At 41.6% G+C, this 26,512-nt stretch overlaps 1 protein-coding gene across 8 annotated transcripts; it reads left to right on the top strand.

Moving 5' to 3' along the window:
• Nucleotides 1-1,704: 1,704 nt before the first annotated feature.
• car8 (carbonic anhydrase-related protein) lies at nt 1,705-23,933 on the top strand. 8 transcript variants are annotated; one of them, XR_005052755.1, is made up of 11 exons: nt 1,705-2,157; nt 2,372-2,392; nt 7,188-7,379; nt 7,675-7,799; nt 10,637-10,732; nt 12,264-12,326; nt 12,806-12,854; nt 12,952-13,064; nt 17,633-17,813; nt 21,598-22,082; nt 22,961-23,933. XR_005052755.1 is itself a non-coding variant. In XM_036984511.1 (10 exons), the coding sequence occupies exons 1-9, from the start codon at nt 2,085-2,087 to the stop codon at nt 17,765-17,767; spliced, it is 867 nt and encodes a 288-aa protein (XP_036840406.1). In that variant the 5' UTR covers nt 1,705-2,084; the 3' UTR covers nt 17,768-17,813; nt 21,598-23,933.
• Nucleotides 23,934-26,512: the final 2,579 nt, after the last annotated feature.

The raw sequence follows: 26,512 nt of genomic DNA on the forward strand, positions 1-26,512 counted from the left end.
CTCACCCACAGGTGTGTCAATTGGCCCCCGATGATATCAAAGCAGGACAGAACTTATAGTGTGCATTGTCCCATGAAACGTCATAACCATATATAATCAGTGAACAGAGGCATAGAAAACATTGACCTAATGAAATACTGAGTGTGTGTATATTATAATATTTACTGTAACAAACTAAAATGACCAATTGAAAATGATTGAACTAATTTCATACAACATTACAAATAAAGAGATACAAAAGAGTTAAATATTTTTTCTAAAGAATGTAACTCAGGTTTTCCCGAACTCGGACCTGGGGACCCCAAGGTGAATCAGCTGAATCAAGCATCAATCTTCGATAATTTGAATCAGCTGTGTAGTGTTTGGTGAAAAACCTAACCGCTGGTGGAACTCATCATTTATAGTCAATCATACTCAGCAAGATAAGTGTTCTGCAAGATCCTTTAGTGTCCACTAGAGGGCAGTGTCGTTATTGATTTGCGATCCAAATTGAAAAAGGAGCCTTAGACAGGAGTTGGACCTGGCATATTCCACCGGCTGGAGAAGAATAAAAATACCTGCAGCAATAATGGAATTCTAACAGAATTCTTAGCTATAATAATACTATACTATAATACTAATAGACATAGTGAGTACATATGAATGACCAATAATGACTTAAGAAATTGTAGACAATTTAGGCCTGAATGGAAAAATGGTTCTTATAAATCAAAAAAGAATATGAGAAAAAATATGCAATAATATAAAACTTTATGAAAAAGTCAAGATTAGAAAAGAAAGAAAAGTAGACCAGTGTCAACTATGTTCATGATTTATTTGCTGCTGAACAGGGTTATTATGTTAAAAGTCATGCTATTTAAAACCCAATTGTTATAGCATCATATCTGGTCCTCTGGGATCAAAATGACCTCATTAGGAATATTCTGACAGAGTGCGTTATGCAATGTATTCAATTTAGGAAATGAGAAATGAGGGTCAAGGTGGTTTCCTTTTGCAGAATATAAAGCAATTAATCAGTCTTAAACCCTTTGGACAAATTCTACACTTTGGGACAGGAATAAGACACAGCGGGATATATTATATCGTGCCAGAACAGTACTGGTCAGTTCTACTCTGTAAGCTCTATTGAGAATGACAATATACTTTGTATCTATTGAGAAATACATTATTGGTTTACTATTTGCCGATAGAAAAAAAACAAAAAACCTAGCCAGTAAAGGACTTTCAAATTCCAAAGGGAGGTTCACATGAAATATTTGACACCAATATTACATAAACCTTATATTTTCCGAGGATATTGTCAATCTGTTGTCTTTGAAAAAAGAAATGCAAAAAATGAACCCGTAATCTCTGAGGTAAAACAAATCTGGAAAGCTAGATCACAGTCCAATAATGAAATGCTGACTGGCACTTTCTTCACCTCAAAAACATCAGGATCATAATATCTGTTCCTAACAGTAACCCCTCTGAAAAGCTCTCCGCCTCTCCCGCCTCTCACGGGGAGTAGTGTTTTCACTACCACTCCCCATTTCCTTCACCCTTCACCCCAGGCAGAAATATAATTCTGACCTTCCTGCCCCCCCCCCTCCCCTTTACACCATTGTGAAATTCTGTGCTGTAAAAGGTGCTCCAAATGAGATTTGCACAGGCACTTGACTCATCCAATCCAAGCTTACTCTGTATGTGTGGGGGTGGGGACCCTGTGGGCTGCTGGTGCTTAGAGAGAGTTGTGAAACTCTTAGCTGCTTGCACTGTGGGAGAGTCTACACTGCAGCCTGGATTCACACAGAGAGAGAGAGAGTTGGAACAATCACTCTCTCCTATGTGATGGACTGACCCCCCCCTTCATCAGTATTTGGCGCTGAACCGCTGTACCAGCCCGTACTGCAGCACCTCACTGAAGACAGGCTCTCAAAGTCACTGGCATCTGACAGAAAACCCTTCCTACCACACAAAGAAAGGAAGGAAGGAAGAAAACAATAAGAAGACAGATTAAAAAGACAGATAAGAACAAAAGCCAGAGTGTGACTTCAAATCAAAGCAAGTGTGTTAAGTGAGAAGACTTGTTCCATACTGCCACAGCCATGGCAGACAGTGTGATTGAGGAGTCAGACTACTACCCTGGGAAGGATGAATTGGACTGGGGATATCAAGAAGGTAAGAGATTTGGAGCTTTTAGTATACACTTTGTTTCCTTTCACTCTTTTTTCCTCGCGCAAAACAGAGCTCAGAAAAATAACATGTTCTTCTTGACATGGGAATGCAGTACTCTCTTCACAGATATAAACAGATACATACTCTTCTCCCTGTTTCTCTCTCTCTCTCTCTCTCTCTCTCTCTCTCTCTCTCTCTCTCGCTCTCTCACATACAGTAGGTAAAGAACTTAAAGAAGGTAGGGTCATTTGATCAATGCACTCCTTTTTGGGGTAACTTGATCATGCAAATTAGCTGTCTCGAACTGAACTTGAGATTCTGGAGTCACACCAATGATTTGGTATTCTAAGAGAGTAGTGGTCTAGCTACCATGCTTTCATGGTTTTGAGCTTTACCAGCTCCTGTCCAGGGCTCCATTGTGTGCTTTGTGTGTCTCAAATTTGCCTCTGGGCTCTTAGGGTAATAGTCAAGGTTTCCAGTAACTGGGAAAAGAACACGAGAGATTGTAACATCTAAGTCAAGAGCTGACCTTTTAGTGACTCTAATAGTCATATTGTCATTGGTGTTGACTTGAGAAAACATTTGTTTATCTTGTTGGTAGCGGATAAAGTCATCCGGGACTTGTCTGTAGCGGTAACACATTAGCCGCTTCATTTACTAACTCCTGGCCTGGCTTCAGAAAGCATGTCTTTTGTGCTATGTGCTCCCTCTGCGATTCAAAGCCATGGTTTCATCATCTTAATTACAAGGCTACGTACTTGTGTCGGAGGTCAGACAGTTCAGAGTGGGTCTGTATTTAGATTGGGTCAGTGATGTATGAAGGGAGAGCTTTGATCCCGTTTATGTCCCCCATCATGGGACTAGAGGGAGAGACACTGTAGAATCAAATCAAGTGTATTTGTCACATGCACCGAATACAACAGGACCTTACAGTGAAATGCTTACTTACAGGCTCTAACCAATAGTGCAAAAAAGGTATTAGGTGAACAATAGAAATAAAGAAATACAAGCAACAGTAAAAAAGACAGGCTATATACAGTAGTGAGGCTATAACAGTAGCGAGGCTACATACAGTAGTGAGGCTACATACAGTAGTGAGGCTATAACAGTAGCGCGGCTATATACAGCAGCGAGGCTATAAAAGTATCGAGGCTACATACAGACACCGGTTAGTCAGGCTGATTGAGGTAGTATGTACATGTAGATATGGTTAAAGTGACTATGCATATATGATGAACAGAGAGTAGGAGTAGTGTAAAAGAGGGGTTGGTGGGTGGTGGGACACAATGCAGATAGATAGCCCGGTTCGCCAATGTGCGGGAGCAGTGGTTGGTCAGCCCAATTGAGGTAGTATCTACATGAGTGTATACAGTGGGGCAAAAAAGTATTTAGTCAACCACCAATTGTGCAAGTTCTCCCACTTAAAAAGATGAGAGAGGCCTGTAATTTTCATCATAGGTACACTTCAACTAGGACAGACAAAATGAGAAAAAAAATCCAGAAAATCACATTGTAGGATTTTTAATGAATTTATTTGCAAATTACGGTGGAAAATAAGTATTTGGTCAATAACAAAAGTTTATCTCAATACTTTGTTAAATACCCTTTCTTGGCAATGACAGAGGTCAAACGTTTTCTGTAAGTCTTCACAAGGTTTTCACACACTGTTGCTGGTATTTTGGCCCATTCCTCCATGCAGATCTCCTCTAGAGCAGTGATGTTTTGGGGCTGTTGCTGGTCAACACGGACTTTCAACTCCCTCCAAAGATTTTCTATGGGGTTGAGATCTGGAGACTGGCTAGGCCACTCCAGGACCTTGAAATGCTTCTTACGAAGCCACTCCTTCATAGCCCGGGCGGTGTGTTTGGGATCATTGTCATGCTGAAAGACCCAGCCACGTTTCATCTTCAATGCCCTTGCTGATGGAAGGAGGTTTTCACTCAAAATCTCACAATAGAACCTTTTGAGGATCTGAGGACCCATGCCAAATCTTTTTAGTTTCCTGAGGCTTTGTCGTGCCCTCTTCACGTCTGTCTTGGTGTGTTTGGACCATTCTAGTTTGTTGTTGATGTGGACACTGTCGTGTCTTTGGCTATGCCGGATTAAGTGATTCGACATGCTATTCTACAAAATAATTTTTCCGTAATTAACATTACCTGATTGAGCTAATCATGTAAATGTAATTAACTAGAGAGTCGGGCACCACAAAATAATATTTATAGAGCTGTTCTCTTCCGAATAAACTCTTAAAGACCTAGTAATATTTTACATCAATAGCAGTCAATATTAATCGTCATCTTAATTCAGTCTCATCTGAAAGTTGTAAATTCTTAGCTATCTGCACGAACCCTGGCTGACAAGTTGAATCAGCAATACAAAATTGGGTTTAATTATTTATTTACTAAATACCTAACCAATCACACAGAATTACACATACACATATTTAAATCATAACTTGATTACAAATTACGTCATAAAGGAAAACATCCCTAGCGGGCAGAACAGATATGACTGCTGGTTACACAAAAGAAAAGGGCTGGGTTTGAGTGAAAGAGCGGGAAGACTGAGGAACAAAGGGCGAAGCTGTGCTATCGTAAATGTAGTATCTTATGCATTCTAAATTACCGCCCATTTGGAAAAGTAAAATGCAATAATATTTACTCTGAGCTGCGCTTCGGTTGGTAGGTGGTAGATGGAAGGCCGTGTTGCCCAACCGAGTTGTTTGTTCTTTGAAGAATGTCTCTGCTGGTAAATTGAATACGTTGTAGTAACGTTGTTGTGTGATAGACGGGATACTCTGTCTGTTCCTTCCTAACCCTCATTTGCATCTGCTGTTGCTAACTCAAAGGCTAGGAGGTATCACTTCTGTAGTGAATAAGAGTTCAAAGTTCATACCATTCGCAACCGAAGCTCACGCTGATGTTGGCTTCATTCTGTAGTTATTATTTGAACCATTCTGACATCGGACCGTCGTCCTCACGTCCTCGGAAGGAGGTTATATTGTCGTCAAGGCATTATATAGGAAGGGAGAGGAGGGCGTGTTTGAAAAGTTTTATAGCCCATGTCCCTTCACAGGGGCGGGCCACTGATTGAGCAGAGCCCTAGCTTATGAAAACCCAAATCTCACATTTTAGAAGCTAAAATCACATTTCAACCCATCACAAATATTTTCATATTCAAACATTTAAATTGAACAACAATTCCATGTGAATCCGATAACTCTTATGTGTAGACTTTCCACTGTAGAGTTTATGTCATCTTATCATTGATGAGAATGTCTCAGATGACCACCGAACTGACATCATATTCATTAAGTACCACCGCATATGTTCAATTGGTCGGATTACCAGAATATAATTCATTTCCCCCCACCTTCTGATGTTCCCAGAATCTCTATGTTAACCAAGGGTTTTACAAATGTAACATCAGTAGGGTAGAGAGAGGAAAAAGGGGGGAAGAGGTATTTATGACTGTCATAAACCTACCCCCAGGCCAACATCATGACAATACCAAGGAACTTGAAGCTCTTAACCTGCTCCACTACAGCCCCGTCGATGAGAATGGGGGCGTGCTCAGTCCTCCTTTTCCTGTAGTCCACAATCATCTCCTTAGTCTTGGTTACGTTGAGGGATAGGTTGTTATTCTGGCATCACCTGGCCAGGTCTCTGACCTCCTCCCTATAGGCTGTCTCGTCGTTGTTGGTGATCAGGCCTACCACTGTTGTGTCGTCTGCAAACTTAATGATGGTGTTGGAGTCATGCCTGGCCTTGCAGTCGTGGGTGAACAGGGAGTACAGGAGGGGACTGAGCACGCACCCCTGGGGAGCTCCAGTGTTGAGGATCAGCGTGGCAGATGTGTTGCTACTTACCCTCACCACCTGGGGGCAGGATCCAGTGTTGTCCAGGATCCATAATGGTGTTGATGTGAGCCATTACCAACCTTTCAAAGCACTTCATGGCTACGGATGGGAGTGCTACGGGTCTGTAGTCATTTAGGCAGGTTGCCTTTGTGTTCTTGGGCACAGGGACTATGGTGGTCTGCTTGAAACATGTTGGTATTACAGACTGAATCAGTTACATGTTGAAAATGTCAGTGAAGCCACCTGCCAGTTGGTCAGCACATGCCCGAAGCACACGTCTTGGTAATCCGTCTGGCCCTGCAGCCTTGTGAATGTTGACCTGTTTAAAGGTCTTACTCACGTCAGCTACGGAGAGCGTGAACACACAGTCATCCGGAACAGCTGATGCTCTCATGGATGCCTTAGTGTTGCTTGCCTAGAAGCGAGCATAGAAGTGATTTAGCTCGTATGGTAGGCTCGTGTCACTGGGCAGCTCTGCAAGAAGATTTGATCTCATCTGATTCGAATAATTGCATTTTGCACTCTCTCTGCACATACAGCAGTGATATGAAATAACTATGAAATAATTCAGGGCATGGCATGGAAAGACCAGAGACCAGAGACAGCTAGCTAACAGAGTGCTCTTACAGTGTGAAAAGATGTGAGAATATGATAATGAGGATTTTTTTCACAAACCATTTACACACAGAATGGAGAGATGTGGGACTAACAGTGTGTAATAAATAGAGGGGAAAAAGAGAGATATAAAAGTGAGAAAGAAAGTGTGAGAGGTGGGAAGAAGCACAAACTAGAGCGTCCTTGTGTCCCTCTGGTGACAGTTATTCTTGATACCGACTCCCCAACTGCTCAGCGCAGTGACACTGAGGAATTGGTGAACTCTTTAACTCCAGTGTGTGTGGTTGCGTGTGCATGCGTGTGTCTCTCTGTGTGTGTGTGAGTGTGCATGTGCACACATTAGTGTGTCCTCACTTATACACTTTGTTTATGCTGCTTGCGTATTCAAAGGCTGTATTCACACTACACTAGACATACTCCATCACCACTTTGTGACTTCACCACGCACTGCATGAAGGCCTCTGCATGGAGATCTCAGTGCATGCCAGAGCCCAGAAGTTGTAACTTTACGCAAGCATCAGTGACGTTGAGTGTAAGTCTAAGTTGTGCGTGTGTTCAGGTGTAGAGTGGGGTTTGCTGTTCCCTGATGCCAATGGGGAGTACCAGTCACCCATCAACCTGAACTCCCGGGAGGCGCGTTATGACCCTTTGCTCCTGGACGTGGGGCTAACACCCAACTACGTTGTGTGTCGGGACTGTGAGGTCATCAACGATGGACACACCGTACGCATCATGCTGAGGTCCAAATCAGGTGCAGAACACACATCCAAAAAGTTCATTTAACATTACCATGGTACACAAAAACAATTCATGGGTGGAATTTATGTCAACCCTCCACTATAGTAATGATCTTGAATGCACTTTTTCAACGATCTTAGCCGTGACCCCTGAAAGTTGAGTCAATGACTGTGTGCTGCAAGGGACATACACATACACTTCAGAGTTGAATCAGAATTCAAGCCTACGTTCAAAATGCAAGATCATCTGATGTGGTCTGCATTTCCTGTGTCTGCTCTCCCATGATGCTCTGGGTTTCCTGTCTGCAGTGGTAACTGGTGGACCGTTGCAAATTGATCATGAGTACGAGCTGCATGAGGTGCGCTTCCACTGGGGCAAAGAGAACCAGCGGGGCTCAGAACACACAGTCAACTTTAAGGCCTTCCCCATGGAGGTATGGGTCTCAGCCAAACATACACACACACACACACACTGTCCGCTTCAAGACCCTGACCATGTTTATTGAAGTTGGAGGCCACTGTTACAAATCAAATCAAATTTTATTTGTCACATACACATGTTTAGCAGATATTGTTGCGGGTGTAGCAAAATGCTTGTGCTTCTAGTTCTGACAGTTCAGCAATATCTAACAAGTAATATCTAACAATTTCACAACATATACCCAATACACACAAATCTAAGTAAAGGAATGGAATTAAGAATATATAAATATTTGGTCGAGCAATATCAGAGTGGCATAGACTAAGATACAGTAGAAAAGTACAGAATGCAGTATATACAGTTGAAGTCGGAGGTTTACATACACTTAGGATGGAGTCATTACAACTCGTTATTCAACCACTCCACAAATAGTTTTGGCAAGTCGGTTAGGACATCTACTTTGTGCATGACACAGGTCATTTTTCCAACAATTGTTTACAGACAGATTATTTCACTTATAATTCACTGTATCACATTTCCAGTGGGTCAGACGTTTACATGCACTAAGTTGACTGTATCTTTAAACATCTTGGAAAATTCCAGAAAATTATGTCATGGCTTTAAAAGCTTCCAATAGGCGAATTGACATCATTTGAGTCAATTGGAGATGTACCTGTGGATGTATTTTAAGGCCTTCGGTCTCAAAGTAGACTTTGATCTGAAGCCATTCTTGTAATTATTGTGACTTTTGCCATTGTAGTTGTTTGTAAGCTTGTGTAGTCTAAAATGAATCTATGATCGTATGCTATCCATTTGTTTTTTGTATGCTGTTCTTTGTATGCCATTTTAATATTTGAGAATTAACCAATGATATTAGACCACACTTGGCCATGATTACAGACACCTGTGTGTCTTTTGACACTATATAAACGAGTCATCCCGCAGTGTTTGTGATTATACCCTGATGAAGACAGCTTGGCTGTTGAAACGTTGGATATTACATTTTTGCATCTGAGCTCCTAAGAGTGTGCGGCTCTCCTTTATTTTCAAGTTTTCTACTCCGCTAGCCAGCACCTCGCCTAAATAGGTGTGCATTTATTTTTCTTCTAGATTGTATTTCAAGGCGTACCTTCAAACTCAGTGCCTCTTTGCTTGACATCATGGGAAAAATCAAAAGAAATCAGCCAAGACCTCATCTGCACAAACAATAGTACGCAAGTATAAACACCATGGTACCACGCAGCCGTCATACCGCTCAGTAAGGAGACGCGTTCTGTCTGCTAGAGATGAATGTACTTTGGTGTGAAAGTGCAAAAGTGCAAATCAACAACAGCAAATGACATTGTGAAGATACTGGAGGAAACAGTTACAAAAGTATCTATATCCACAGTAAAACGAGTCCTATATCGACATAACCTGAAAGACCGCTCAGCAAGGAAGAAGCCACTGCTCCAAAACCGCCATAAAATAGCCAGACTACGGTTTGCAACTGCACATGGGGACAAAGATCGTACTTTTTGGAGAAATGTCCTCTGGTCTGATGAAACAAAAATAGAACTGTTTGGCCATGATGACAATCGTTATGTTTGAAGGAAAAAGGAGGAGGCTTGCAAGCCATTGAACACCATCCCAACTGTGAAGCACGGGGGTGGCAGCATCATGTTGTGGGGGTGCTTTGCTGCAGGAGGGACTGGTGTGCTTCAAAAATTGATGGCATCATGAAGGAGGAAAATTATGTGGATATATTGGAGCATCTCAAGACACCAGTCAGGAAGTTAAAGCTTGTTTGCAAATGGGTCTTCCAAATGGACAATGACCCCAAGCATACTTCCAAAGTTGTGGCAAAATGGCTTAAGGACAACAAAGGCAAGGTATTGGAGTGGCCATCACAAAGCCCTGACCTCAATCCTATAGGAAATTTGTGGGCATAACTGAAAAAGCGTGTGCGAGCAAGGAGGCCTAGAAACCTGACTCAGTTACACCAGCTCTGTCAGGAGGAATGGACCAAAATTCACCCAACTTATTGCGGGAAGCTTGTGGAAGGCTACGCGAAATGTTGGACCCAAGTTAATCAATTTAAAGGCAATGCTACCAAATACCAATTGAGTGCATGTAAACTTCTGACCCACTGGGAATGTGATGAAAGAAATAAAAGCTGAAATAAATCATTCTCTCTACTACTATTCTGACATTTCACATTCTTAAAATAAAGTGGTGATCCTAACTGACCTAAACAGGGAATTGTTACGTGGATTAAAAGTCAGGAATTGTGAAAAACTGAGTTTAGGTGTATGTAAACTTCCGACTTCAATTGTACATATGAAATGAGTAACGCAAGATATGTAAACATTATTAAAGTGACCAATGATTTCAGTCTGTGTATGTAGGCATCAGCCTCTCTGTGCTAGTGATGGCTATTTAACAGTCTGATGGTCTTGAGAACGAGGGACTTGTTATGTTCACATAAAAACAGGTTACTTCGGGTCAGGGCTTTTAAAGCTCATTACTTTGTTTCATATATTTACACATCACTCAGGCCATTGACGCGTTTGAAAGGACCTGAAGAGGTTATGCCACTGGTGGTTTGGCTTTATAAGCTTTCCTCTCTATCAAAGGTGTTTTGTGCTCTATTTCAAACTGTAGAGTGCCCTTATGTCCCTTACACCTGCTCTGTCTCGGCCCTGTCTTCTGCAGCCTCCCTCTGCCCATCGTTCTTTCATTTACTTTCTTTCATTTTCTATCCTTACCTGAATATCTTTCTTTCTTTACTTTCTTTGGTTAATATTTTTTTGTGATCAGCTTCACTATATATAATATGGTACAATACAATACATGTGCTTCCCCCCCCAGCTCCATCTGATCCACTGGAACACAACCTTGTTCAGCAGTGTGGAGGAAGCCCTGGGTAAGACGAACGGAGTTCTCATCATCGCTCTGTTTGTGCAGGTATTGTTTGCTTTGGTCTCAGTCTATAGTCACATGAGAATCCCCTCTTGTCATGCTCTCTATGGTTTTGTTAGGCACTTGGTTTATTATTACTGTATTTTGTACCATATCATATTCATATCATTTTTGACACTAAATATACTTTTTTTTATTGTACTGAGAAAAACCACCACATTGAAATAACCATGATAACGTTTGACTGATATGAACTAGCTTCAGGCAATGACTGAAAATATGAATGGACAAACACTTAGTGGTGTAAAGTAACTAAGTAAAAATATTTTCGAAGTACTACTTACTACTACTTTAGTACTTACTACTATGAAGTACTACTACTTTACTGTTTATATTTTTGACAACTTTTACTTTTACTTCACTTCATTCTTTAAAAGGATCTGACCCCCCCCCCCCATTTTCATCTAAAATGACATACCCAAATCTAACTGTCTGTAGGTCCTGAGGCAAGGATATGCATATTCTTGATACCATTTGAAACACTTTGACGTTTGTGGAAATATGAAATTAGTGTAGGAGAATACACACATTAGATCTGGTAAAGCATAATACACTGATTCTGTAGAGGTTAAGATAATATGTACTTTTTACTCCCATACATTTTCTCTGACACCCAAAAGTCCTTGTTACACTTTGAATGCTTAGCAGGACAGGAAAATGGTTTAATTCACACACTTATCACACTTATCAAGAGAACACGTTGTCATCCCTACTGCCTCTGATCAGGCGGACTTACAAAACACAAATGCTTCGGTTATGAATGATGTCGTTGGAGTGTATCCGTAAATTTACTAATAAATACAATTGTGCAGTCTGGTTTGGGATACTTTGGGATTTTGGCAATAAAGCCCTTTATTTACTTCCCCAGAGTCAGATTAACTTGTGAATACCATCCGTATGTCTCTGCGAGCGATTTGAAGGAAGTTGCTGACTAGCACTAGCACAATTGCTTACTAGCGTTAGCGCATTGACTGGAAGTTAGCAGATACCCATAGACTTCCAGTCATTGAGCTAATGTTAGTTAGCACTGGCTCGTGAAACTAACTCTACCTTCCTTCATACAGGACACCGAGACATAAAAATGGTAACCACAAGTTCATCTGACTCTGGGGAAGTAGATAATGGGCCTAATTGCCCAAATCTCAAAGTATCCCTTTAATATAAGGAATTTGAAAGTATTTATTGCATTTACTTTTGACACTTAAGTATATTTTAGCATTGAGTTTTGCTTTTGATAAGTACATTTAAAGCCAGATACTTCTAGACTTTTACTGAAGTAGTATTTTACTGGGTGACTGTCACTTTTAGTTTAGTCATTTTTATTAAAGTATCTTTACTTTTACTCAAGTATGATAATTGAGTACTTTTCCACCATTTTCACATCCTTTCCTGATGCTCCAAACACGTCAACAGCACCCTGTTAAGATGTGCTAACATCATAACATTACATTGATCTGTTAGGACCATCTTTCATGACTTATTTTTGACTTGATGCCATTGACATTGTTTCCTTCAGATAGGGAAGGAGCATCTGGGGTTGAAGGCCATAACAGAAGTGCTGCAGGACCTACAATACAAGGTAAGATCTTGGCACCCACATGGTTGACCAAGTCATATTGTTATGGTGATGATGTTATGGTTATGAGTTGTCATGGTGATGAGAGGGCAGAGGTTATGAGAAATTACTGACATGACCTAAAGGGGTAGATACCCAATGCTTAACTGAGAGATCGAGGAAGACATACAGTACATAGACAATCAAACTTGGCAGTTAACAGAAAATCAGTAGAGGTGCAACGATTGGAGCAGGCAGCAATTGATTAATGTATTGATTTTTCAATTAAACCTGATGCAATCAATGCTCCAGATTGACTTGAAACCGTCTGAAACATTTCAGATTAGACAGGTGAAGTGTTGATGCAGAATGTGAAGAAGGAGCTCCAGTAGTAAAGACGATCTGCAATAATACAGTCATGACAAACATGGTGGTGAAATAAACAGTGCATTACAAACGAAGCAGGTCAACAAATATTTGAGTGTGTTGACCTATCTGTACAGGGGAAGACCAAGATCATACCGTGCTTCAATCCCAACACACTACTTCCTGGTGAGTCCTTCTTCTAATTGTGTATGATTCCTGCTTGCGTGTATGGTGTGACACAGTATTGGATGAGGACATGGTATGTGTTTGTTACCCCCTCCAGACCCTCTCCTGAGAGACTACTGGGTGTATGAGGGCTCCCTGACAACCCCTCCATGTAGTGAGAGCGTCACCTGGATCCTGTACCGCTACCCACTCACCATCTCACAGTTACAGGTAGGCCATCTGACACAATGGTCTGGCTCAATTAATCAATCAAATGTATTTTATACAGCCCATTTTACATCAGCAGTTTTCACAAAGTGATTTACAGATACCCATCCTAAAACCCCAAAGAGCAAGCATTGCAGATGCAGAAGCACAATTGCTAGGGAAAACTCCCTACTCTGTTGAAAACCCCAACTGTAGACCAGCAGAATTTTCAAGCTGGTCTGACCAGTATGGTCTAGCTGGCCGAACAGAATGGTCTAGCTGTCAAACTGGTCTGACCAGCATGGTCTAGCAAGCAAAACCACAACCATAAAGATCATATTTTCCAGCATGCTCTATTGCAGTTCCCTATGTTTTTTTTTTGTTTACCCCTTTTTCATGGTATCCAATTGGTAGTTATAGTCTTGTCTTGGAGAGGCGAAGGTCGAGATCTGTACGTCCTCCGAAACACGACCCATCTAAGCCACACTGCCCACTTAACCTGGAAGCCAGCCGTTACCAATATGTTGGAGGAAACACCGTACACCTGGCGACCGTGTCAGCGTGCGTGCGCCCGGCCCGCCACAGGAATCGCTTGAGCTCGATGGGACTAGCACATCCCAGCCGGCCAAACCCTCCCCTAACCCGGACGACGCTTGGCCAATTGTGGGCTGCCTCATGGGTCTCCCGGTCGCGGCCAGCTGCGACAGAGCCTGGACTCGAACTAGGATCTCTAGTGGCACAGCTTGTAACTGTGATGCAGTGTCTTAGACTACTGCACCACTCAGGACGCCCTGCAGTTCGATATTTTTAATTGTTTGTTTCAATATCTGCGTTTTTGCATGTACATTGACTGATTAATTCATCTTATGCAACACAAAGATAAATTCAATTTTTCTCAAGTAATCCAATCTGAATAAGTAGTTGGAATTAGTAGTCTGAATTCAGATTGTGGATGGATGAACATTCATAATGTGACTTCCAGTCCTGATGTGGCCACTTTATTAGGGAAGAACTAGGCCTTCATTTGTGATATATGTAATGTATTGTCTTAAGTGATTAATCCTGCAATATATAACTTTTTGGGTAACCTAAAATTTACATAGAAATGTGTGTGTTAGATCTGTCATTCTCATTGAAAGGAAGTAAGAAGTTCTATGTGGGTGCTATTTATATGCCTGCCGTCCTTCGGTTTTGTATACCAGCCTCAAACAACTGAAAATTCAATATTTTTGGTTATGAAAAATGTATTTCACAGTAGATGGTAAAATGATTCTTACTAGTTTTGTCACATAAACAGAAATGAGGGAAACTATTAGAATTTTAGCAACCAGGAAATGGTGGAGCGATTTCGTCATAGTGCATCTTTAAGCACTTTGATGCTTGTTTTGTTGGTAACCAGCATATGCTCGTACTTATGATGATATGCTCGTTGCCAGCATCACCAGCATACCAGTATAAGCTGGTCATCAGCTTATACTGGTATGAAGGCTGGTCACCAGCAAAACCAGCACTAGTCACCAGCATATGCTGGTCTATGCTGTTTTTTTCAGCAGGAACCTAGTAAGAAACTATCTAGAGAGATACCAGACCTTTTCTGTCTGTACTGGGTGATGCTTTTAGAGTACATGTGGCCATTAAGGCCAGATAATTTTTCAAGACCTTCAAACATTCATAGATGACCAGCAGGGGCAAATAATAAAGAATGTATTAATGTTGGCTTCTAGACCCTTGCCCCAGGTCTTACCCCTAGGTCTTATCCCTTCACATGTCAATGGTGATGGCACCTGCTAGCCCTCCAAGTGGCCGTATTGCTTTTATACCAAGTGTTATTCAAATCAGCTCTACTTCCATAGATCTTGAGGTTGCTCTAGCTACCTGCATTGAAGTGTGTGTTCTGCTAGAAGGTAAAATACAGTGTTGTGATTGATTTGGCACTTATAAGTCCATATTTATGAAGCAAGGTCCCAACCTCTGATTCAACAGCATTGCACAATACAGTTTGTCCTCCAAGTCAGCACACTTTCTACAGAGGCTTTGATTCTGAGCAAGCCTTTCATGTAAAGGCCAGACACCTCCCTTTGAGAGGACGGAAAGGTTATGGTGGAGAGCAAAGGCATGAATTGAAATATCAAAAAGTTAAAAAACAGAGTGATTAATGAATTGTTCATACGTATTGAGCGACCAATTATTCACATACAGTAAATGACACAGGGCAGCTCATAGAGATCCTGTAATTCAGTGTTCTATCAACTCTGGAGGGCAGTTCCCCAATATGCAGCCTGTTTAGGAACACCTTTAAACCTGTGCTGTGATGGTAGATCGTTGTTCAATGGAATGTTCTATATAGATTTTCCCATCTCCCAGCTGTAGCATTGCTTTATAACTGTTGACTATTGACTAAAAGCACCTTGAAAAGTACTATATGTTCCTTATGTGTACCATCTAAGGAAGCCAGAACAAAGAAAACGCCTTTCACTACATTTTATTGATAGTAAATGAGTCATCAGTATTGATCGATTAATCTGATAATGGTTGTTAATGGCTCTGTTTATGTAGACAGCTCTATGAAACTCTACTGTTGTCAAGGCTTAGTTGGCTGTGCCTCATAAAACCCTGTATTACTGAATCCATCTGTCTTGTTTGTTTCGGGCAAACATTATCCTCCTGCATTGGCAAAGTCTGACTGACATCCAACCAGATAACTATTAGCTTAGGGCTAGGTGTCCAGTCCAGTACCCAATGAAAATCTTAACGGAGAACGTCTGTCATTTTACTGCTACACACACAAGACCAGACTCGGCTGGAAAGAGGTCTGTAAAATAGACCAGGACAGGAAGAAATGAGCTCTTAGCCTAAGCATACAGTAGAATGCCAACATGTACAGAACACTGAAAACACTAAATAAGATCAGATATAAGATATCCAGTGCATTCGGAAAGCATTCAGACCCCTTGACTTTTTCTACAATTTGTAGAATACAGTCTTACTCTAAAATCGATTCAATTATTTTTTCCCCTCATCAATCTGCACACAATACCCCATAATGACAGTGAAAACAGGTTTATAGAAATGTTAGCAAATGTATACAAAAACAGAAATACCTTATTCACATAAGTATTCAGACCCTTTTTTATGAGACTCTAAATTGAGCTCACGTGCATCCTGTTTCTATTGATCATCCTTGAGATGTTTCTACAACTTGAATGGAGTCCACCTGTGGTGATTTGGAAAGGCACACACTTGTCTATATAAGGTCCCATAGTTGACAGTGCATGTCCGAGCAAAAACCAAGCCATAAGATGGACCAAGAACACAGTGGCCTCCAACATTCTTAAATGTAAGAAGTTAGGAACCACCAAGACGCTTCCTAGAGCTGGCCGCCCGGCCAAACTGAGCAATCGGGGGAGAAGGCCCTTGGTCAGGGAGGTGACCAGGAACCCGATGGTCACTCTGACAGAGCTCCAGAGTTCATCTGTGGAGATGGGCAAACCTTCCAGAAAGACAACTATCTCTGCAGCAATCCACCAATCAGGCTTTTATGGTAGTGGCCAGACAGAAGCCACTCCTCAGTAAAAGGCACATGAAGGCCCACTTGGAGTTTGCCAAAAGTCACCCTAAAGACACTCAGGCCATGAGAAACAAGATTCTCGGGTCTGATGAAACCAAGATTGAACTCTTAGGCCTGAATGCCAAGTGTCACATCTGGAGGAAACCTGGCACCATCCCTACGGTGAAGCATGGTGGTGGCAGCATCATGCTATGGGGATGTTTTTCAGTGGCAGGGACTGGGAGACTAGTCAGGATCGAGGACTAGATGAACAGAGCCAAGTACAGAGCGATCCTTGATGAAAACCTGCTCCAGAATTCTCAGGACCTCAGACTGTGGCCAAGGATCACCTTCCAACAGGACAATGATCCTAAGCACACAGCCAAAACAACGCAGGAGTGGCTTTGGGACAAGTCTCTTGAGTGGCCCAGCCAGAGCCTGGACTTGAACCGATCGAACATCTCTGGACAGACCTCAAAATATCTGTGCAGTGACGCTCCCCATCCAACCTGACAGAGCTTGAGAGGATCTGCAGAGAAGAATGGGAGAAACTCCCCAAATACAGGTGTGCCAAGCTTGTAGCGTCATACCCAACAAGACTCAAGGCTGTAATCGCTGCCAAAGGTTCTTCAACAAAGTACTGAGTAAAGGGTCTGAATACTAATGTAAATGTCATATTTCCTTTTTATTACATTTTTTATAAATTCACAAAAAAATCAAATCTATTTATGCTTTGTGGGTATTGTGTGAAGTTTGACGACGGATAAAAACAATTTAATCCATTTTAGAATTTATAGAATTAAAGTAACAAAATGTGAAAAAAGTGAAGGAGTCTGAATACTTTCTGAATGCACTCTACTTTATTAGTCCACACAAGATGGACATATGCATTATGTTTTTATCCTCATTAGGTTTGTAAAGGCTAGAGCAGAGGGCAACCGCAGTGCAGCTAGACAGAACATTGATCGAAACTAGACGGAATACTTATCTTAATTAATCCATCACCACTCTTTACCTTCGCCATTCTTTTCATCAACTCTCCCAGATAGAGGAGTTCAGGAGGCTCAGGTCCCATTTGAAAGGTGCTGATCTACCTGAGGGGAACGACGGGATGTTGGGAGACAACTTCCGCCCCTCTCAGCCCCTCAGCGACAGAACCGTCCGGGCTGCCTTCCAGTGACAAACCCCTTCCCTCCACGGGGGATCTTTAGCTCCACGTTTAACAGGTAAATGTCAACCATCTAAATACCAAGTACATTGTTTTTAAATACACTACATGACCAAAAGTATGTGGACACCTGCTTGTCGAACATCTCATTCCAAAATCATGGAGTTGGTCTCCCCTTTACTGCTATAACAGCCACCACTCTTCTGGGAAGGCTTTCCACTAGATGTTGGAACATTTCATGCGGGGACTTGCTTCCATTCATCCACAAGATAATTAGTGAGGTCGGGAACTGTCGGCGTTCCAATTTATCCAAAGGTATTCAATGGAGTTGAGATCAGAGTTCTGTGCAGACCAGTCAAGTTCTTCCACAACAAACTATTTCTGTATGGACCTCGCTTTGTGCACGGGGGCATTGTCCTGCTGAAACAGGAAAGTGTTGCCACAAAGTTGGAAGCACAGAATGGTCTAGAATATCATTGTAAGCTGTAGTGTTAAGATTTCCCTTCACTGGAACTAAGGGGCCTAGCCCGAACCATGACAAACAGCCCCATGACCATTATTCCTCTTCCACCAAACTTTACAGTTGGCACTATGCATTGGGGCAGGTAGCGTTCTCCTGTTATCCATCAAACCCATATTTGTCTGTTGCAGCGTTTCCACTGCTCCAGAGCTTTACTCCACTCCAGCTGACGCTTGGTATTGCGCATGGTGATCTTAGGCTTGTGTGTGGCTGCTTGGCCATGGAAACCCATTTTATGAAGCTCCCAATGAACAGTTATTGTGCTGACATTGCTTCCAGATGCAGTTTGGAACTCGGTAATGAGTGTTGCAACGGAGGGCAGACGATTTTTAAGCACTACGCACTTCAGCACTCTCCGGGCCCATTCTCTGTGCTTTTGTGGCCTACCACTTTGTGGCTGAGTTGTTGTTGCTGCTAGATGTTTCCACTCCACAATAACAGCACTTACAGTTGACCGGGGCAGCTCTAGCAGGGCAGCAATTTGATAAAATGACTTGTTAGAAATCCGGCATCCTATGACAGTGTCAAGTTGAATGTCACTAAGCTCTTCAGTAAAGCCATTCTACTGCCAATGTTTGTCTATGGAGATTGCATGGCTGTGTGCTCAATTTTATACACCTGTCAGCAACAGGTGTGGCTGATATAGCCAAGTCCACTAATTTGAAGGTGTCCACATACTTTTGTGTATATAGAGTGTACTTTATATATGTATAGATATTTTCAAAAGTGTTTTTGACATCTGTGGGACTACTAGATACCATCGCTCTTCACAACCACAAACCAGGTTCAAACCTGACGGGAAGTCATTTATACCACAACAACAAAAATAACCATGTTTCAAATGAAATCGGAGCTATATTGTCATGCCCTGGAAGTCATAGTTTAATGGAAATAGGCAAGGCATTTCCCAGAGGTAAAATAATAATGGCACCACTAAACACAGGAGCAGTGTCAGAGCTATAGTAATAATGAGCTAACCCAGTTCTTCTACTAATCTAGGACTAGCTGTGGCGTTGTGTGTGTGTGTGGAGCGGAGGGATATCTATTTTAGAGCTCGCATTGGGAACACCTGGGAAACAACTGGAAAAGTACTCATTTTGAGTGGCTGGATTTGGATGTGCTCAACCGAGGGCACAGGGACAAAGTGTGGCTTGGCCTCAACTGCATTGCGCAAATACTGTAAGTGAAAGAACATGACTGTATCAGAGAGCCAAGGGACACTTGTTTGGTAGTTTGACAGATGTTTTAGTAGCTACTGGCTAAGTATAACAAACTGTGTGGAAATGGTTGTACGATAGTTGAGTAAAAGTAAAGATACGTTAATAGAAAATTACTCAAGTAAAAAAGTCACATAGTAAAATACTACTTGAGTAAAAGTCTAAAAGTATCTGGTTTTAAATGTACTTATCACGCCCTGACCTTAGAGAGCTTTTTATGTCTCTATTTTGGTTTGGTCAGGGTGTGATTTAGGTGGGAATTCTATGTTCATTTTTCTATGTTTTGTATTTCTTTATTTTGGCCGGGTATGGTTCTCAATCAGGGACAGCTGTCTATCGTTGTCTCTGATTGGGAACCATACATGGGTAGCTTTTTCCCACCTGTGTTTGGTGGGTAGTTGTTTTCTGTTTAGTGTTCGGCACCTGACAGGACTGTTTCGGGTTTCGTTTCTCACTTTGTTATTTTGTTCTCGTGTTCAGTGTTAATAAAAATCATGAACACTTACCACGCTGCGCTTTGGTCCGATCCTTCTTCATCAGACGACCGTTACAGTACTTAACTACAGTAGTGGGAAAAAGTACTCATATCATACTTGAGAAAAAGTGAAAGTAAATGGAAAACTCAAATTCCTTATATTAAGCAAAGTAGATAGCACAATTTTCTTGTTTTTGTTAATTTACGGACAGACCGGGGCACACTCCAACACTCAGACATAAATGACAAACAGTATTTGTGTCTAGTGAGTCCGCCAGATCAGAGGCAGTAGGGATGACAACACGTTATATTGATGTGTGTGAATTGCATCATATTGCTGTCCTGGCTGATTTAAAGAAAAACACTTTTGGGTGCCAGGGAAAATGTAAGGGAGTAAAAAGTTTAAAATATATTTTCTTTAGGAATGTTTTGGAGTAAAATGTATAAATAATATAAAAAGTGAAATACAGATACTTCAAAAAAACTATTTAAGTAGTACTTTATTGTATTCATACTTAAGTACTTTACACCACTGTGAAACAGTGTAGCTACAGAGAGAAATGCAGGAGAGATAGTGGAGTATTGTCTCTTTGGTAAGGGATATTACCTGGCCATACCTGAGAGGGGTCTTGAAAAGGAGGAATAGAGGAAGAAGAAGGAAGGATAGAGAAAGGGGGTTCTGAAGGGATAGAGAAAGGGGGTTCTGAAGGGATAGAGAAAGGGGGTTCTGAAGGGATAGAGAAATTGCACAATTCAGCAATACCTTAAATTACATTACCAAACCATTACTTGTTAATCATAAGGTAATAATGCATGTAATTACATTGTAGCACATTTGTAAATGCAGGTAGTTAAATGGGTCTGCCAATTGTCAATACTGTTTACCATGGAAATACAAAAGGTTTGACAGTACTGCATAATTGCATGCACTAACTTAGCTTGATAAAATTACATCAAATAAATTGCATAAGTGATTTTATATATATATTTTGTATAGACCATTCATTACATTTTTTCCTATTTAACTCAAAACAACCACACAGTATACCAAACTATACATGCGCCCAATGGGCCACAACAAATAAAATACAAAAAAAAAAAAAAACAACTAGAAAAACCAGCATATCAAGCAAAAACACAAATACACTAACAAAATACATAGGTGGAGATTGTATCTTCTGATAAGTGATGTTTTATGTCCATGATATTCCTTTGTGCCTTTAAGAAAAAACAAGAACTGTTCCCATATCTTTTTGGAGTCTGTATTATTTTTGTCTTTGCTAACATTTACATTTGGGTCATTTAGCCGTTTTTAACCGTTTTTCCCCCCACCTAATCGGCTCGGTACTGGCCCAACGCTCTTAACCTCTAGGCTACCTGCCGCAATGTTGTTTTTATCAACAGATTCTAAATGTTATTGACCCAGTTGGTAATCTGGTATTGTCACATCTGCTCCTGCAACGCCCTCTACTGCTCATCCTGTGTCTCCTTGACCTGCCGCCACTCCCCCAGTACTCTTTCTCTCTCTCTCTCTCTCTCTCTCTCTTTCTCTCTCTCTCTCTCTCTCTCTCTCTCTCTCTCTCTCTCTCTCTCTCTCTCTCTGTGTGTGTGATTTTGTGGGCGGAGACAGGTGTGCTGGAGTCAGAGCAGATCCCCACCAGCTGCAACCTGTTCCATAATCAAGACCTCTACAAATAGCCCTGCCACTTCCACGCTGCCAGATCGTAATCTCTGCTCAGTCAGTCTACGTTTCTAGCCGTTTGTTACTATTCAGATCCTGTTGTGCCTGTTTTCCTTGCCTGCCGCTGTTTTCCTCTCCACTACAGTTCTGCCCGCTGTGACTCTCGTCCCTGTCTCCAGTCCCACGTCTTGTCATTCTACTACTCTGTCCTGGATTCCCCACTCTACTACCCCCTTGGAATCCCCTCCGGACCGGCTTACTCTGTCTCAACCCCTCTCGCTCCAGCCTCCGCACCCTCATCTGGTTTCCAGCAACCCGCCTGAGCTTCCCATGACCTGCACTCCATCTCCCCCCTGTGTTTCAATAAATACCTTGGTTATTTCATCCCAGTCTCCTCGTCGGAGTCTGCTACTGGGTTCCACTCCGCGTAACAGGTATAAGGATTCATAAGGATTATGTGACATAAAGTGTGCCTGAAAATGTCATTTCTAGCTCTGTAACCATCATAGCGCATATACAGGAAACAGGATAATAGTTTGTGGATTTAAGAGAGGAAAATATTAATATTGCACAATGTCAAACAACTCTAACCCAAAACATAGGACTTATAAAAATAACCCTTTGCTCCTCTACCCGCTACCTCTGTGGCCAAACCCAGTCGTAGCGGCGACATGATTGCTGGATTGTTCCATCTGCAAAATATTCCCTTTTTTTATTTTCATAGTGAGAAAGAGAGTGAAAGGAGAGGGAGAATGGCCTTGTTGAATCAGCTGGAAGTTATGTTACATTGAATCCCCTGGACTGGTAGCTACAGATTGTAACACCAGATTTGGACCACTATATTGGTAGTTACAGAAGTGGCTGTACAAAATGTTGCTGGACATTTTTCAACTAACCTGGTATTTGCGATACTATCTTCGTCCTCGAATCGTGGAAACAGGCGTTTCATAAAATGGCTGTGTCCAGTTTCAGGGAGTCCATTTGGAATCGATAAAACGCTCTGTTAAAATAAATTAATGTTTGTTTGGTCCATGAAGTAATCCAACAATGTGTACACCATCTTGTCTTTTTCAAATCTTCTCTCATTGATTGAGACAGGGTGGTCTACCCTAAAGGGCCGCATGCCAGGATGACAGAAGCCTGTCTCGATTAATGAGAGATTTGTAAAAAGAAGATGACGGCACACACATTGTCGCCAATACCAGGTTAGCTAAAAAAATGCCAGCGTTTTGTAGAGCCACACCTGTAACTACCAGTATAATGGTCCACATTTCTGTGGTTAAGTCACATTATCTGGTGTTACAATTTATAGCTACTGGACTTGGAGGGAGCTCACAAAGGCACGATTTTACTCTGTTGATGAAGGCAGCGCTGACAGACCAACCAGCTGGCTTCACCTGTGACCTGGAACATAGCCATTCGCTGTTGGCTGGTACAAGATGTATCCATGCTCTGGACGGAGAGACATGATTGGCTCTGATCCAATATCCTCACTAACAGTAGTATACTAGATGGAAGCGCTGCATTGGGCATGCATTCTTACTGGTGTGATAGTGGGGCTATTGGTGGAATGTAGTCCTTGTGATAGGATTTGTGCAGGCTTCATGCAGGTATGCATACTTAGCTTGGGGCATGTAATTGTACTGTCATGCAGGTTGTGTAATAAGTAGAAAAATGTGAATTAACACCTGTTCCTAGGGATTTTCAAAATATGGAAAATAAATGTACAGTACATTATTTAAAAAAAAGATGCTGTTAAAACCGCACTGTTTCTCAGAATAGGAAACACTCTTAACAAGCAGAAACGTATGTAGTTCTGTATAATATACATGGGCAGGTCAGGTTCAATGACCTCAGGTCAGGTTTAATGCCATATAATCTCAGATGTCTCATAGGCTGATTTTTGTTGAGATATTTCCGTCAGCTTCTGGCTCCTGTCCTCGCAGTATTAAACGCAGTGTTTTTGTGCTTTTCGATATCTGCTTATCTAGCAATAGGAAGCATGGCAATAGACGATTAGACCACAGTGTGCCCTTTCTTGTAAAAACAAAGGAGACATCCATCAAAGGTAAATGACCTTTTAAGGGCTATAGACAACACAGTACAGCCCAGGGTTATAGGCTATGAAAATGAAACAATGAAGACTTGAATTTTGTTGTGATTTTTTTTTGTTGACATTTTAATGTTCTGTAGTTCTTGTACTGACTAATGTGATAATGATGATGATGATGATAAAGATGACTCTTACTGTCACTTAACAATAAAGGTCAAACTGTTAGTAGTAATATATGTGTCACTGGTGTTATTTCAACTATCTAACCAGTTCAATTTACCATCACACCACTGAAAGAGATCACTACTATTTAATATGGGTAGGTATATGATTAACTTCATTTTAAATTGAATTTTCATTACATAGGACCAAAGTCGCAGACTTCTCCAGTCCCTGCCACACTATACCATGTATACATCAGGCCCTACTGTACTAGTGTCCGTCTCCAGCATTCCCTGACGAAGCAACCAAGGGTGTGTTCGTAAATTCCATCTGGAGCGCCAGAGTGCGCTCAGAGTGGCTCTGTGTGTTTGAAAATTCAGAGCATTGTGTTTCGCTTGCCACACGCTCAGAGCGCACACTGGACGCTCTGGCCGAGGAGTTGGGTTGATCCGAGCGTTCTGACCTCACAACAGAAGTCAAGTACCCAAGCTAACTGGCTAACATTGACTAACTTGCTAACTACTTCTAGACAGAACACCTCACTCTGATCATTTTACTCGCCCTAGCAGAGATGGCTAGGCTGTTTTTACGTTATTCAGAGCGTTGGTGACTGTAACAGTGCTGCTGGCAACAATTTAATTACGCTTTTTCGCTGACGTTTACTGACACCTTCCATATTCAAGGGGTGTTGAGTGTTCATAAATTCCTCAATTATTCTGCACTCTGTACACTCTGAAATCAAAGTAGATAGCCAGAGTAAATTTATGAACGCACCCCGAACTGGATCGGTGACATAACAGCCAGTTAATGACATCACACCTACAGCTGGAGGCCATGTTTACAGCAGGATGTGCCCGTTACACGGGCCATAATGAATAGAGTCACTTAAAACAACAACAGGCTTATCCAACCTACCACACCCACCTATCTAATACACCGCTAATCTGCCCATAGGGAGCTCTCTTCTCACAGTGCAACAGTACAACAGAGACCCACCCATATTATTAGTATAACCCATAAACATACTGGAATACAATACAGGAGAGCGCTTAGAAGGCCTATGCCAAAAGGTCTTGTTTAATTAAAAAGCATTGCAAGTCGGGCCAGGAGTTTTTCCTGACAATGTGACCTGGGCCAGGAGTTTTTCATGGCCAAGAATAACTATAAACATGACCAGCATGTTTTACTGTTTTGAGTAGACTGGAATCACTGCAAAGAAATACAAAACATTCATACAAATGTTGGGGTTTTTCATAAAAATAGATGCATTATAATTAATGACATAACTACTACATAGTTATAAGAGCAACTTAATATAAAGTCTGATGGTTTGAGCAGGAAACCATATACAGCTGCGCTATGCTGGAGCATCTATGGTAGGAATGTGAATGAGACCAAATAGGTCTTACAGCGCCCTCCTCTGTCTGAATGACTAATAGCAGCACCGTAACCTAGCCACTTACACCTCATACCATGTCTCATACACTGATAATGACTTACATAGCACTGGAGAAAACACGCCACCTGAAAGGTCATTGACAAAGGGGGTCACATGGCTGTAGCGAGACACACTGTAGTCACATACAGTAGGCTAGTTAGGTGAGTCGCAGTACAAAGACATGTAATTGACCCACATGTACTATCATGACTTTATCTCTTGCACAGTCCTGTGTTGTTGTGATGTTTCCTACCTATTGTTCCAACTATCTTAATATTTAAGCTTTCATTCTTTAGAAAGCGTGGAGTTAGTTGCGTGCATGCACCATTCACAGCAAATGCCTCCCTAGCAGTTTCCTTACAAATGAATCTGAGTTGCGGTTATTCAGTGAAACAGCAGGGGGCACTCTAATCCAATGCTGTGAGATCATGGCACGGAGAGGGAGAGGCAGGGAGAGAGAGAAGTAACCGGGGAATGTTCCAACGGGGGAATGTTCCGGGCCACAGGGCATCTAACTGTTTGATCAGGCGTGGCCTTTCACGGACCGAGAGAGAATATCAGCGATGACGGAACATCTCGTCTGACATTTCTATTATTTCGTTTCCATGACTCTCGCAGAGGAGGGAGGATAGAAAAAGCGACATTATTCTATGATCAAGAGCACCGAAAGAGAGTGAGAGAGGAGAAGGGACACAGAGGGAAAAGAGAGTGAACAGAAATTGAGCCTTACTGTTGTAAAATGTGCCTCATGCATCCTCAAGAGAGTGCAAATGTCTATTGTCCTCGTCCTTTGATTTTTTACCAAGTTGGAGTGGAGCAGCGTGAAATGGATCCTCTTCAGATAACATTGTATAGTACATTTCACTTTCCCATCAGTAGTTGCTCTCTCACGGCAGGGAAAAAAGTTATTCTGGCTAGTTGCATCCATATTTAAATTCCAACTACTCCCAAAGTCCTGTCCAGATTCATGGTAGAAAGAAACAGAAATGTACTGATGCAGTGCATCATAGTCAATATGAGAGATTAATCAAATCCAATCACATCAAACTTTATTTGTCACATGCACCGACTACAACAAGTGTAGACTTAACCGTGAAATGCTTACTTACAAGCCCTTAACCGACAGTGCAGTTCAAGAAGAGTTAAGAAAATATTTACCAAGTAGACTAAAATAAAAAGTAATAACTAAAAGTAACACAATAACAATAAGA

The sequence above is a fragment of the Oncorhynchus mykiss genome, chromosome 8, assembly GCF_013265735.2.
Source record: "Oncorhynchus mykiss isolate Arlee chromosome 8, USDA_OmykA_1.1, whole genome shotgun sequence".
Lineage (NCBI taxonomy): Eukaryota > Metazoa > Chordata > Actinopteri > Salmoniformes > Salmonidae > Oncorhynchus > Oncorhynchus mykiss.

Bases quoted from the DNA above. Each gene is read 5' to 3' on its own strand.
- car8 (XM_036984511.1), top strand. From the start codon at position 2,085: ATGGCAGACAGTGTGATTGAGGAGTCAGACTACTACCCTGGGAAGGAT. The intron at 2,393-7,187 runs GTAGGGTCATTT...GCGTGTGTTCAG, and splicing joins AGGTAAAGAACTTAAAGAAG to GTGTAGAGTGGGGTTTGCTG. The intron at 7,800-10,636 runs GTATGGGTCTCA...TTCCCCCCCCAG, and splicing joins TTAAGGCCTTCCCCATGGAG to CTCCATCTGATCCACTGGAA.